The following is a 15,487-nucleotide window of genomic DNA, read 5'->3' as shown; positions in this document are numbered from 1 at the left end:
TTCAACTGAAATGTGTCTCTCTGAATCAGAGAGGTGCAGGAGTCATTTAACCCAACTCCTCTGAATCAGAGAGGTGCAGGAGTCATTTAACCCAACTCCTCTGAATCAGAGAGGTGCAGGAGTCATTTAACCCAACTCCTCTGAATCAGAGAGGTGCAGGAGTCATTTAACCCAACTCCTCTGAATCAGAGAGGTGCAGGAGTCATTTAACCCAACTCCTCTGAATCAGAGAGGTGCAGGAGTCATTTAACCCAACCCCTCTGAATCAGAGAGGTGCGGGGGGGCTGCCTTAATCGACATCCACGTCTTCGGCGTCCGTGGAACAGTGTGAATGTTTACACGGTGTGTTCAATTGTTTGTGTGTTATTAGTTCAAGCAGACTGTGTTTGTCTATTGTTGTGACTTAGATGAAGAGCAGATCAAATTTTATGACCAATTTATGCAGAAATCCAGATAATTCCCAAAAGGTTCACATACTTTTTCTTGCCTCTGTACATACATAGTTTATTGACTGTCCAGCAGGCTAATAATTACTAATTACAATGTATCTACATTCATACGGTTTCTTGACTAGACAGTCAGGGAGCATAGAAAATTCCCCAAAAGATGGATAGAGGACTACTTTTTTGCAAATTTTGATAAAATAAAATCTAATTTCAGTGCGGTCCTCCGGAACTCGTTGAAGATGAAATCGGCCCCTGGGGCAAAATGAGTTTGACATCCCTGCTGTATAATATTACCGTAAGAGACTGTACAGAGTACACCTTGATAACGCTGTATAACATTACCGTAAGAGACTGTACAGGCGTCACCGTGATAACCCTGCATTACCTTACCGTAAGAGACTGTACAGGCGTCACCTTGATAACCCTGCATTACCTTACCGTAAGAGACTGTACAGGCGTCACCTTGATAACCCTGCATTACCTTACCGTAAGAGACTGTACAGGCGTCACCTTGATAACCCTGCATTGCCTTACCGTAAGAGACTGTACAGGCGTCACCTTGATAACCCTGCATTGCCTTACCGTAAGAGACTGTACAGGCGTCACCTTGATAACCCTACATTGCCTTACCATAAGAGACTGTGTAGAGTTCACCTTGATAACCCTGCATTGTCTTACCGTAAGAGACTGTGTAGAGTTCACCTTGATAACCCTGCATTGCTTTACCGTAAGAGACTGTGTAGAGTTCACCTGAATAACCCTGCATTACCTTACCGTAAGAGACTGTGTAGAGTTCACCTGAATAACCCAGCATTGCCTTACCGTAAGAGACTGTGTAGACGTCACCTTGATAACCCTGCATTGCCTTACCATAAGAGACTGTGTAGAGTTCACCTTGATAACCCTGCATTGCCTTACCGTAAGAGACTGTGTAGACTTCACCTTGATAACCCTGCATTGCCTTACCGTAAGAGACTGTGAAGAGTTCACCTGAATAACCCAGCATTGCCTTACCGTAAGAGACTGTGTAGAGTTGTGATTGCTGTCAGTGAAAGCCAGCTAGTTGCTATACATCCTTTAATCAAAGTCAACAACACAGACGGAAACAGACTTCGTTTAAAGATACATTTAGTATTTTGTTTCGTGAAGCTGAAGAGCAACGAGGGGAAAAACAAAGAGGCAGTTGAAACATACAGTTGAACGTTTATTCAGAAGTCAGTAGTGAATTGGAAACAGTCAATGTTACAGCATTAAAAATCCTATACAATGACAATGTATGATGAAGGAGGGAGTTAGTTGTGTTCACTCCAAAGAAAACACAAACCTTACCAATAGAATCAATGATAGGCAGATTCTCACATACCAATTCTTTACAGTCCCTGTCATTTAAAATCTTTAAAAAACTTTTTGGGGGGTATATAAATGAAAACCTGTTTATCTAATGCAATGTTAATACAAAAAAGTCATGATAAATTCCACATAAAAAATGAAATGAAAATAAAATTCTATATACAAACCTCTGTACAAAGCGGGAATATGGATAGAAAAAGATAAACCACTGAATAAAATGATGTTTTCTGTAACTATGCATACAAAAGATAAACTAGGGAATAAAATGATGTTTTCTGTAACTATGCATACAAAAGATAAACTAGGGAATAAAAAGCCTGTTTTCTGTTACTATGTGCTCCCAGCGACTAAGAGCAGGTGGGCGGGGTCAGAATGCTGCTCGTCACTCACCAGCCTGTCTATTGGTCAAAGTGTAAAAGACAGAACCAGAGAACGGTTCACTCACCTGGTTCTGATTCTAAATCCATTTCACTCATTCTAATTCTATAGGTGGAACACGATCTCATAGCATTTACAAAGGCCTGAACTAAGTGGTATATCAAGTGGAGAATGGAGTCATAGATGGTAAACAGCATCAATGAATTCAGTGACCAGTAATCATGTGAAACTGATTCACCCATCTACCTATGGTAAAGTAAACCGCATCATCACACTAGAGGCAAAGATGAAAGAATCAATGAGTCTCTGCACCAAACGGCACCCCCATATTCCCTACGTAGTGAACTACTATTTACCAGAGCCTTAATCGGCCGTGGTCAAAAGTAGTGCACTATATAGGGAATAGGGTGCCGTTTGGGACACAGTCAAAATGAATGGCTCAATAAGGAGTGTTACCTGAGTGAGAAACTCTTCTTCCACTCCTGGTCAGACTGTTGCTGTTTCCCCCTAATGGCACCCTCTTCACTATATAGTGCCCTACGTTTGACCAGAGCCCTATGGTCAAAAGTAGTCCAAAGTAGTGAACTACTGGTAATAGGTCGCCATTTTGGAATGCATCCTTGTGTTGAGCAGGGACGGGGAGGACGGGGGGGAGGCGAGGGTGGGCGATGGGGGGGAAGAGAGATTGCAGAGGGGAAAGAACCTTGTTTTTTTTATAAATCGGGTGTCTTAATGTCATTGTTTATTGTACAATTCCTGAATCGATGGAGGCTTGTTTCCTGGTGGTCTTCGGGGGAGGGGGAGGGGGGGTCTTGCTGGGAAGAGGAGGCGGCAGATGCTGTTAGAAAGAGAATACAGAAATATTAAGCCACGTTTACGAGACATTATTAAAGGCTCATACATTCCTTATGACACGTTGTGAAGCTTTATACCCGGATGCTTCAAGTAGATTAAAGGAAGACGATGATCTGTATCCTGGAAACGAAGCAGGGCATCTCACAACTCAGCGGTTAAAAGATTCCTGAGATTCTGCTGCCAACATACTGACTCAAATCTCCAGCCACTTTAATAATGGGAAAAATTGATGTCATAAATGTATCACTAGCCACCTTAAACAATGCCACTTTATATCATGTTTACATACTCTACGTTACTCATCTCATATGTATATACTGTACTCTATACCGTCTACTGCATCTTGCCTATGCCGTTCTGTACCATCACTCATCCATATATTTATATGTACATATTCTTATTCATTCCTTTACACTAGTGTGTATAAGGTAGTTGTTGTGAATTTGTTAGATTACTTGTTAGATATTACTGCACGGTTCGGAACTAGAAGCACAAGCATTTCACCACACTCGCATTAACATCTGCTAACCGTGTGTATGTGACCAATAACATCTGCTAACCATGTACATGTGACCAATAACATCTGCTAACCATGTGTATGTGACCAATAACATCTGCTAACCATGTGTATGTGACCAATGACATCTGCTAACCATGTGTATGTGACCAATAACATCTGCTAACCATGTACATGTGACCAATAACATCTGCTAACCATGTACATGTGACCAATAACATCTGCTAACCATGTGTATGTGACCAATAACATCTGCTAACCGTGTGTATGTGACCAATAACATCTGCTAACCATGTGTATGTGACCAATGACATCTGCTAACCATGTGTATGTGACCAATATCATCTGCTAACCATGTGTATGTGACCAATAACATCTGCTAACCATGTGACCAATAACATCTGCTAACCCTGTGTATGTGACCAATAACATATGCTAACCATGTGTATGTGACCAATAACATCTGCTAACCATGTGTATGTGACCAATAACATCTGCTAACCATGTGACCAATAACATCTGCTAACCATGTGTATGTGACCAATAACATCTGCTAACCCTGTGTATGTGACCAATAACATCTGCTAACCATGTGTATGTGACCAATAACATCTGCTAACCATGTGTATGTGACCAATAACATTTGATTTGAGATTCTGTAATAGGCTCTAGATGTATAAATCAATACTCAGAACTGAACCTCCCCAGGAATTCATCTTCAACATAATTAATTAGTTACAAATAATATTTCAGCAGGAAATCTCCTTTCGAAAGAATTTAGCCTTCGAGGATTGAGGCGGATGATTCAAGCACTTTGAGTGAAACTCCAATCCAAGTTAATTCCAGTGTTTTTTACTCAGTCATGACTCATCTAATTAATTCCAGCGTTCAACACCTGTCGGGTCCAAGGCAGTGACTGAAAATAAACAAAACACTGTAAAAAGCACACCTGAATTTTTGAAACTTACGCAACAGTGAGGTATTCACAATGACACTAGACTCAATGACACCAGCAGTCAAGGACTTGGAGTCGAACACTCTGTCACTAGCTGGGAAAATCTGTTTGGAATATCCTTCCCCCACTAATCTGGTCTGACTCCAGTTTACTGCCTCCCCCTCCCCCACTAATCTGGTCTGACTCCAGTTTACTGCCTCCCCCTCCCCCACTAATCTGGTCTGACTCCAGTTTACTGCCTCCCCCTCCCCCACTAATCTGGTCTGACTCCAGTTTACTGCCTCACCCTCCTCCACAAATCTGGTCTGACTCCAGTTTACTGCCTGTCCCTCCCCCACTAATCTAGTCTGACTCCAGTTTACTGCCTGTCCCTCCCCCACTAATCTAGTCTGACTTCAGTTTACAGCCTGTCCCTCCCCCACTAATCTAGTCTGACTCCAGTTTACTGCCTGTCCCTCCCACACTAATCTAGTCTGACTCCAGTTTACTGCCTGACCCTCCCCCACTAATCTAGTCTGACTTCAGTTTACTGCCTGTCCCTCCCACACTAATCTAGTCTGACTCCAGTTTACTGCCTGTCCCTCCCCACTAATCTAGTCTGACTCCTGTTTACTGCCTGTCCCTTCCCCACTAATCTAGCCTGGCTCCAGTTTACTGCCAAGTCCCCACCCCTCCCAGTGAGACTAATCTAGTCTGACTCCAGTTTACTGCCATGTCTCCCCCTCCCAGTGAGACTAATCTAACCTGACTCCAGTTTACTGCCAAGTCTCCCCCTCCCAGTGAGACTAATCTAGCCTGACTCCAGTTTACTGCCAAGTCTCCCCCTCCCAGTGAGACTAATCTAGCCTGACTCCAGTTTACTGCCAAGTCTTCCCCTCCCAGTGAGACTAATCTAGCCTGACTCCAGTTTACTGCCAAGTCTCCCCCCTCCCAGTGAGACTAATCTAGTCTGACTCCAGTTTACTGCCAAGTCTTCCCCTCCCAGTGAGACTAATCTAGTCTGACTCCAGTTTACTGCCAAGTCTCCCCCTCCCAGTGAGACTAATCTAGCCTGACTCCAGTTTACTGCCAAGTCTCCCCCTCCCAGTGAGACTAATCTAGCCTGACTCCAGTTTACTGCCAAGTCTCCCCCTCCCAGTGAGACTAATCTAGTCTGACTCCAGTTTACTGCCAAGTCTTCCCCTCCCAGTGAAACTAATCTAGCCTGACTCCAGTTTACTGCCAAGTCTCCCCCTCCCAGTGAGACTAATCTAGCCTGACTCCAGTTTACTGCCAAGTCTTCCCCTCCCAGTGAGACTAATCTAGCCTGACTCCAGTTTACTGCCAAGTCTCCCCCTCCCAGTGAGACTAATCTAGCCTGACTCCAGTTTACTGCCAAGTCTCCCCCTCCCCCAATAATCTAGTCTGACTCCAGTTTACTGCCAAGTCTCCCCCTCCCCCACTAATCTAGTCTGACTCCAGTTTACTGCCAAGTCTCCCCTTCCCAGTGAGACTAATCTAACCTGACTCCAGTTTACTGCCAAGTCTCCCCCTCCCAGTGAGACTAATCTAGCCTGACTCCAGTTTACTGCCAAGTCTCCCCCCTCCCAGTGAGACTAATCTAGTCTAACTCCAGTTTACTGCCAAGTCTCCCCCCTCCCCCTCACAGTGAGACTAATCTAACCTGACTCCAGTTTACTGCCAAGTCTCCCCCTCCCAGTGAGACTAATCTAGCCTGACTCCAGTTTACTGCCAAGTCTCCCCCTCCCAGTGAGACTAATCTAGCCTGACTCCAGTTTACTGCCAAGTCTCCCTCTCCCAGTGAGACTAATCTAGCCTGACTCCAGTTTACTGCCAAGTCTCCCCCTCCCAGTGAGACTAATCTAGTCTGACTCCAGTTTACTGCCAAGTCTCCCCCCTCCCAGTGAGACTAATCTAGTCTGACTCCAGTTTACTGCCAAGTCTCCCCCTCCCTGTGAGACTAATCTCACCTGACTCCAGTTTACTGCCAAGTCTTCCCCTCCCAGTGAGACTCATCTAACCTGACTCCAGTTTACTGCCAAGTCTTCCCCTCCCAGTGACTCATCTAGCCTGACTCCAGTTTACTGCCAAGTCTCCCCCACTAATCTAGTCTGACTCCAGTTTACTGCCTGTCCCTCCCCCACTAATCTAGCCTGACTCCAGTTTACTGCCAAGTCTCCCCCACTAATCTAGTCTCACTCCAGTTTACTGCCTGTCCCTCCCCCACTAATCTAGCCTGACTCCAGTTTACTGCCAAGTCTCCCCCTCCCAGTGAGACTAATCTAGCCTGACTCCAGTTTACTGCCAAGTCTCCCCCTCCCAGTGAGACTAATCTAGCCTGACTCCAGTTTACTGCCAAGTCTCCCCCCTCCCAGTGAGACTAATCTAGCCTGACTCCAGTTTACTGCCAAGTCTCCCCCTCCCAGTGAGACTAATCTAGCCTGACTCCAGTTTACTGCCAAGTCTCCCCCTCCCAGTGAGACTAATCTAGCCTGACTCCAGTTTACTGCCAAGTCTCCCCCTCCCAGTGAGACTAATCTAGCCTGACTCCAGTTTACTGCCAAGTCTCCCCCCTCCCAGTGAGACTAATCTAGCCTGACTCCAGTTTACTGCCAAGTCTCCCCCTCCCAGTGAGACTAATCTAGCCTGACTCCAGTTTACTGCCAAGTCTTCCCCTCCCAGTGAGACTAATCTAGCCTGACTCCAGTTTACTGCCAAGTCTCCCCCCTCCCAGTGAGACTAATCTAGTCTGACTCCAGTTTACTGCCAAGTCTCCCCCTCCCAGTGAGACTAATCTAGCCTGACTCCAGTTTACTGCCAAGTCTCCCCCTCCCCCACTAATCTAGTCTGACTCCAGTTTACTGCCAAGTCTCCCCCTCCCAGTGAGACTAATCTAGCCTGACTCCAGTTTACTGCCAAGTCTCCCCCTCCCAGTGAGACTAATCTAGCCTGACTCCAGTTTACTGTCAAGTCTCCCCCTCCCCCACTAATCTAGTCTGACTCCAGTTTACTGCCAAGTCTCCCCCTCCCAGTGAGACTCATCTAGTCTGACTCCAGTTTACTGCCAAGTCTCCCCCTCCCAGTGAGTCTAATCTAGCCTGACTCCAGTTTACTGCCAAGTCTCCCCCCTCCCAGTGAGACTAATCTAGCCTGACTCCAGTTTACTGCCAAGTCTCCCCGTCCCAGTGAGACTAATCTAGCCTGACTCCAGTTTACTGCCATGTCTCCCCCTCACCGTGAGACTAATTTAGTCTGACTCCAGTTCACTGCCAAGTCTCCCCCTCCCAGTGAGACTAATCTAGCCTGACTCCAGTTTACTGCCAAGTCTCCCCCTCCCAGTGAGACTAATCTAGCCTGACTCCAGTTTACTGCCAAGTCTCCCCCCTCCCCCTCACAGTGAGACTAATCTAACCTGACTCCAGTTTACTGCCAAGTCTCCCCCCTCCCAGTGAGACTAATCTAGCCTGACTCCAGTTTACTGCCAAGTCTCCCCCTCCCAGTGAGACTAATCTAGTCTGACTCCAGTTTACTGCCAAGTCTCCCCTCCCAGTGAGACTAATCTAACCTGACTCCAGTTTACTGCCAAGTCTTCCCCTCACCGTGAGACTAATCTAGTCTGACTCCAGTTTACTGCCAAGTCTCCCCCTCCCAGTGAGACTAATCTAGCCTGACTCCAGTTTACTGCCAAGTCTCCCCCTCCCAGTGAGACTAATCTAGTCTGACTCCAGTTTACTGCCAAGTCTCCCCGTCCCAGTGAGACTAATCTAGTCTGACTCCAGTTTACTGCCAAGTCTCCCCCTCCCAGTGAGACTAATCTAGCCTGACTCTGAAGGTAGGAGGACCATCAGGCTGTAGCCACCAGGACAGACAGGGTTGAGGAGGAGAGGAGTGTGTTGCTGAGGACTGTCTCTCACACACACACACACACACACACACACACACACACACACACACACACACACACACACACACACACACACACACACACACACACACACACACACACACACACACACACACACACACACACACACACACACACACACACACACACACACACACACACACACACACACACACACACACACACACACACACTCCCAGGTGGTGATGGGCTGTTGTTCCATTAACCGTAGTATTGACGTGGCATCATTAAGGAGCTGTTCTTAGCCCACATTAAAAACCTACCCTTTGATGGTGAGTCAGGGGAGGGGTGGAGGGACTCGTCAAGTCTTGATTATCTCCTAGCAGGTTCCCATAATCAGCAGAGATGCCCTTCACGGGCAGAGGAGGAGGAGTCTCCCCTTTATCAACCCCCATCCCGTTCAGCTCCAGACCTGAGAGAGAGAGACAGACAGAGAGAGAGACAGACAGAGAGACAAAGAGAGAGACAGAGAGAGAGACAGACAGAGAGAGACAGACAGAGAGACAGAGAGACAGACAGACAGACAGAAAGACAGAGAGAAAGACACAGACAGAGAGAGAGACAGAGAGAGAGAGACAGAGAGAAAGACACAGACATAGAGAGAGACAGAGAGAGAGACAGACAGAGAGACAGAGAGAGACAGACAGAGAGAAAGACAGAGAGAAAGACACAGACAGAGAGAGAGACAGAGAGAGACAGAGAGAAAGACACAGACAGAGAGAGAGAGACAGAGAGAAAGACACAAAGACAGAGAGAAAGAGGACAATCTTTATTCCTGAGGTCACCACTCATCACCAAAGGAAACAGCTGAATGCATACAGCAACAACAGTGAAAACCAGAGATGCTCTGAAACACATGAATGATGACTGTGATGGTTTGTTGGGAAACACACTGTGGAACATCCTGTCAGAGCTCCAGATCTAACAGACACCCTCCCCGTCTGTCTGTCTGTCTCTGTCTGTCTATGTCTGTCTATGTCTGTCTGTCTCTGTCTGTCTCTGTCTGTCTCTGTCTGTCTGTCAATCTAGCTTTATTTATTCACACCAAACAAAACAAGTGACAGACAACAAAAACAGGTTGCAGGTGTGGTTGGAAACCCAAAGGCTGATAGAAAACCAGAATAAAACGGTATACAATACACAAGTACAAAACAAACACATAACAAAACATACTAATTATACAAGTATAAATGAACTGATCAGTAATCACCCAAAAATACATACTTGTTTGGTTTAAATGAGTGTGCATGTGTGTGTGTGTGAGAGAGTTAGGCTACATGGAGGAGATTACTGAGTAGTTTGGTTCATCAGGCTGACCCCCAGTCTTCGTGAAGGAGATTACTGAGTAGTTTGGTTCATCAGGCTGACCCCCAGTCTTCATGGAGGAGATTACTGAGTAGTTTGGTTCATCAGGCTGACCCCCAGTCTTCATGTAGGAGATTACTGAGTAGTTTGGTTCATCAGGCTGACCCCCAGTCTTCATGGAGGAGAGTACTGAGTAGTTTGGTTCATCAGGCTGACCCCCAGTCTTCATGTAGGAGATTACTGAGTAGTTTGGTTCATCAGGCTGACCCCCAGTCTTCATGTAGGAGATTACTGAGTAGTTTGGTTCATCAGGCTGACCCCCAGTCTTCATGTAGGAGATTACTGAGTAGTTTGGTTCATCAGGCTGACCCCCAGTCTTCATGGAGGAGAGTACTGAGTAGTTTGGTTCATCAGGCTGACCCCCAGTCTTCATGTAGGAGATTACTGAGTAGTTTGGTTCATCAGGCTGACCTCCAGTCTTCATGGAGGAGATTACTGAGTAGTTTGGTTCATCAGGCTGACCCCCAGTCTTCATGGAGGAGAGTACTGAGTAGTTTGGTTCATCAGGCTGACCCCCAGTCTTCATGTAGGAGATTACTGAGTAGTTTGGTTCATCAGGCTGACCTCCAGTCTTCATAGAGGAGATTACTGAGTAGTTTGGTTCATCAGGCTGACCCCCAGTCTTCATGGAGGAGATTACTGAGTAGTTTGATTAATCAGGCTGACGTCCGGTCTTCATGGAGGAGATTACTGAGTAGTTTGGTTCATCAGGCTGACCCCCAGTCTTCATGGAGGAGATTACTGAGTAGTTTGGTTCATCAGGCTGACCCCCAGTCTTCATGGAGGAGATTACTGAGTAGTTTGGTTCATCAGGCTGACCCCCAGTCTTCATGGAGGAGATTACTGAGTAGTTTGGTTCATCAGGCTGACCCCCAGTCTTCATGGAGGAGATTACTGAGTAGTTTGGTTCATCAGGCTGACCTCCAGTCTTCATGGAGGAGATTACTGAGTAGTTTGGTTCATCAGGCTGACCCCCAGTCTTCATGGAGGAGATTACTGAGTAGTTTGGTTCATCAGGCTGACCCCCAGTCTTCATGGAGGAGATTACTGGGTAGTTTGGTTCATCAGGCTGATCCCCAGTCTTCATGGAGGAGATTACTGAGTAGTTTGGTTCATCAGACTGACCCCCAGTCTTCATGGAGGAGATTACTGAGGAGTTTGGTTCATCAGGCTGACCTCCAGTCTTCATGGAGGAGATTACTGAGTAGTTTGGTTCATCAGGCTGACGTCCGGTCTTCATGGAGGAGATTACTGGGTAGTTTGGTTCATCAGGCTGACCTCCGGTCTTCATGGAGGAGATTACTGAGTAGTTTGGTTCATCAGGCTGACGTCCGGTCTTCATGGAGGAGATTACTGAGTAGTTTGAGTCATCAGGCTGACCCCCAGTCTTCATGGAGGAGATTACTGAGTAGTTTGGTTCATCAGGCTGACCTCCGGTCTTCATGGAGGAGATTACTGAGTAGTTTGGTTCATCAGGCTGACCCCCAGTCTTCATGGAGGAGATTACTGAGTAGTTTGGTTCATCAGGCTGATCCCCAGTCTTCATGGAGGAGATTACTGAGTAGTTTGGTTCATCAGGCTGACCTCCGGTCTTCATGGAGGAGATTACTGAGTAGTTTGGTTCATCAGGCTGACCTCCGGTCTTCATGGAGGAGATTACTGAGTAGTTTGGTTCATCAGGCTGATCCCCAGTCTTCATGGAGGAGATTACTGAGTAGTTTGGTTCATCAGGCTGACCTCCGGTCTTCATGGAGATTACTGAGTAGTTTGGTTCATCAGGCTGACCTCCAGTGTTCATGGAGGAGATTACTGAGTAGTTTGGTTCATCAGGCTGACCCCCAGTCTTCATGGAGGAGATTACTGAGTAGTTTGGTTCATCAGGCTGACCTCCAGTGTTCATGGAGGAGATTACTGAGTAGTTTGGTTCATCAGGCTGACCCCCAGTCTTCATGGAGATTACTGAGTAGTTTGGCTCATCAGGCTGACCTCCAGTCTTCATGGAGATTACTGAGTAGTTTGGTTCATCAGGCTGACCCCCAGTCTTCATGGAGGAGATTACTGAGTAGTTTGGTTCATCAGGCTGACCTCCAGTCTTCATGGAGGAGATTACTGAGTAGTTTGGTTCATCAGGCTGACCCCCAGTCTTCATGGAGGAGATTACTGAGTAGTTTGGTTCATCAGGCTGACCCCCAGTCTTCATGGAGGAGATTACTGAGTAGTTTGGTTCATCAGGCTGACCCCCAGTCTTCATGGAGGAGATTACTGAGTAGTTTGGTTCATCAGGCTGACCCCCAGTCTTCATGGAGGAGATTACTGAGTAGTTTGGTTCATCAGGCTGACCCCCAGTCTTCATGGAGGAGATTACTGAGTAGTTTGGTTCATCAGGCTGATCCCCAGTCTTCATGGAGGAGATTACTGAGTAGTTTGGTTCATCAGGTTGATCCCCAGTCTTCATGGAGGAGATTACTGAGTAGTTTGGTTCATCAGGCTGACCTCCAGTCTTCATGGAGAAGATTACTGAGTAGGATGGTTCATCAGGCTGACCCCCAGTCTTCATGGAGGAGATTACTGAGTAGTTTGGTTCATCAGGCTGACCTCCAGTCTTCGTGAAGGAGATTACTGAGTAGTTTGGTTCATCAGGCTGACCCCCAGTCTTCATGGAGGAGATTACTGAGTAGTTTGGTTCATCAGGCTGACCCCCAGTCTTCATGGAGGAGATTACTGAGTAGTTTGGTTCATCAGGCTGACCAGTCTTCATGGAGGAGATTACTGAGTAGTTTGGTTCATCAGTCTGACCCCCAGTCTTCATGGAGGAGATTACTGATTAGTTTGGTTCATCAGGCTGACCCCCAGTCTTCATGGAGGAGATTACTGGGTAGTTTGATTCATCAGGCTGACCCCCAGTCTTCATGGAGGAGATTACTGAGTAGTCTGGTTCATCAGGCTAACCCCCAGTCTTCATGGAGGAGATTACTGAGTAGTTTGGTTCATCAGGCTGACCCCCAGTCTTCGCTTGAAGTAATTGAGGGATGATGAGGTTTTGGCATTGTGGAGATGATAGCTCCAGAGTATGGTACCTCCTGTATCTGATAGAGAATTGACTATATGAGGTATGGCAGTGGGGAGGGTGAAGGTTATCATCGTGTATTGTGTTATATAGATGGATTTCAGAATTAACCTGGAAGAATCCATTGAAGGGTTTAGGTAAACTGGGAATTGGAAGAATCCATTGAAGGGTTTAGGTAAACTGTCTGGGACTTGGAAGAATCCATTGAAGGGTTTAGGTAAACTGGGACTTGGAAGAATCCATTGAAGGGTTTAGGTAAACTGGGACTTGGAAGAATCCATTGAAGGGTTTAGGTAAACTGGGACCTGGAAGAATCCATTGAAGGGTTTAGGTAAACTGGGACCTGGAAGAATCCATTGAAGGGTTTAGGTAAACTGTCTGGGACCTGGAAGAATCCATTGAAGGTTTAGGTAAACTGTCTGGGACCTGGAAGATTCCATTGAAGGGTTTAGGTAAACTGTCTGGAACCTGGAAGAATCCATTGAAGGGTTTAGGTAAACTGGGACCTGGAAGAATCCATTGAAGGGTTTAGGTAATCTGTCTGGGACCTGGAAGAATCCATTGAAGGGTTTAGGTAAACTGGGACCTGGAAGAATCCATTGAAGGGTTTAGGTAAACTGTCTGGGACCTGGAAGAATCCATTGAAGGGTTTAGGTAAACTGTCTGGGATCTGGAAGAATCCATTGAAGGGTTTAGGTAAACTGTCTGGGATCTGGAAGAATCCATTGAAGGGTTTAGGTAATCTGTCTGGGACCTGGAAGAATCCATTGAAGGGTTTAGGTAAACTGTCTGGGACCTGGAAGAATCCATTGAAGGGTTTAGGTAAACTGGGACCTGGAAGAATCCATTGAAGGGTTTAGGTAAACTGGGACTTGGAAGAATCCATTGAAGGGTTTAGGTAAACTGGGACCTGGAAGAATCCATTGAAGGGTTTAGGTAAACTGTCTGGGATCTGGAAGAATCCATTGAAGGGTTTAGGTAAACTGTCTGGGATCTGGAAGAATCCATTGAAGGGTTTAGGTAATCTGTCTGGGACCTGGAAGAATCCATTGAAGGGTTTAGGTAAACTGGGACCTGGAAGAATCCATTGAAGGGTTTAGGTAAACTGGGACCTGAAGAATCCATTGAAGGGTTTAGGTAAACTGTCTGGAACCTGGAAGAATCCATTGAAGGGTTTAGGTAAACTGTCTGGGACCTGGAAGAATCCATTGAAGGGTTTAGGTAAACTGTCTGGGACCTGGAAGAATCCATTGAAGGGTTTAGGTAAACTGTCTGGGACTTGGAAGAATCCATTGAAGGGTTTAGGTAAACTGTCTGGGACCTGGAAGAATCCATTGAAGGGTTTAGGTAAACTGTCTGGGACTTGGAAGAATCCATTGAAGGGTTTAGGTAAACTGTCTGGGATCTGGAAGAATCCATTGAAGGGTTTAGGTAAACTGTCTGGGACCTGGAAGAATCCATTGAAGGGTTTAGGTAAACTGTCTGGGACCTGGAAGAATCCATTGAAGGGTTTAGGTAAACTGAGACCTGGAAGAATCCATTGAAGGGTTTAGGTAAACTGGGACCTGAAGAATCCATTGAAGGGTTTAGGTAAACTGTCTGGGATCTGGAAGAATCCATTGAAGGGTTTAGGTAAACTGGGACCTGGAAGAATCCATTGAAGGGTTTAGGTAAACTGTCTGGGACCTGGAAGAATCCATTGAAGGGTTTAGGTAAACTGAGACCTGGAAGAATCCATTGAAGGGTTTAGGTAAACTGGGACCTGAAGAATCCATTGAAGGGTTTAGGTAAACTGTCTGGGATCTGGAAGAATCCATTGAAGGGTTTAGGTAAACTGTCTGGGACCTGGAAGAATCCATTGAAGGGTTTAGGTAAACTGTCTGGGACCTGGAAGAATCCATTGAAGGGTTTAGGTAAACTGTCTGGGATCTGGAAGAATCCATTGAAGGGTTTAGGTAAACTGGGACCTGGAAGAATCCATTGAAGGGTTTAGGTAAACTGTCTGGAACCTGAAGAATCCATTGAAGGGTTTAGGTAAACTGTCTGGGATCTGGAAGAATCCATTGAAGGGTTTAGGTCAACTGTCTGGAACCTGGAGGAATCCATTGAAGGGTTTAGGTAAACTGTCTGGGATCTGGAAGAATCCATTGAAGGGTTTAGGTAAACTGTCTGGGACCTGGAAGAATCCATTGAAGGGTTTAGGTAAACTGTCTGGGACCTGGAGAATCCATTGAAGGGTTTAGGTAAACTGGGACCTGGAAGAATCCATTGAAGGGTTTAGGTAAACTGGGACTTGGAAGAATCCATTGAAGGGTTTAGGTAATCTGTCTGGGACTTGGAATAATCCATTGAAGGGTTTAGGTAAACTGTCTGGGAGATATGAGTATTGATGAAAGTACATAATTGGCGTACATATGGGGGCGCTGTTTCACCAGTGGAAAAAATAGTGGCCAAATTAAACTGCCTCGTACTCAATTCTTGCTCGTACAATATGCATATTATTATTACTATTGGATAGAAAACACTCTCTAGTTTCTAAAACCGTTTGAATTATTTCTCTGAGTGAAACAGAACTCATTCTGTAGCACTTTTCCTGTCAGGGAGCGAGATTTCAGAAATCCAGGTCCCT

At 46.0% G+C, this 15,487-nt stretch overlaps 1 protein-coding gene across 1 annotated transcript in view; it reads right to left on the bottom strand.

Annotated features, from left to right (window-relative positions):
• Positions 1-1,629: 1,629 nt before the first annotated feature.
• dock1 (dedicator of cytokinesis 1) overlaps positions 1,630-15,487 on the bottom strand; it is a gene marked incomplete at its 5' end in the record, with an annotated part of 169,401 nt that continues 155,543 nt past the window's right edge. Inside the window, 2 exon segments of the mRNA XM_055913173.1 lie at positions 1,630-3,012; positions 8,690-8,838. Coding sequence (XP_055769148.1) covers positions 2,917-3,012; positions 8,690-8,838 — 245 coding nt within the window.

This window comes from Salvelinus fontinalis, unplaced genomic scaffold, assembly GCF_029448725.1.
Source record: "Salvelinus fontinalis isolate EN_2023a unplaced genomic scaffold, ASM2944872v1 scaffold_0271, whole genome shotgun sequence".
Taxonomy (NCBI): Eukaryota; Metazoa; Chordata; class Actinopteri; order Salmoniformes; family Salmonidae; genus Salvelinus; species Salvelinus fontinalis.
The sequence above is the reverse complement of the archived record's forward strand: the minus strand, read 5'-3'. Positions and strand labels throughout refer to the sequence as shown.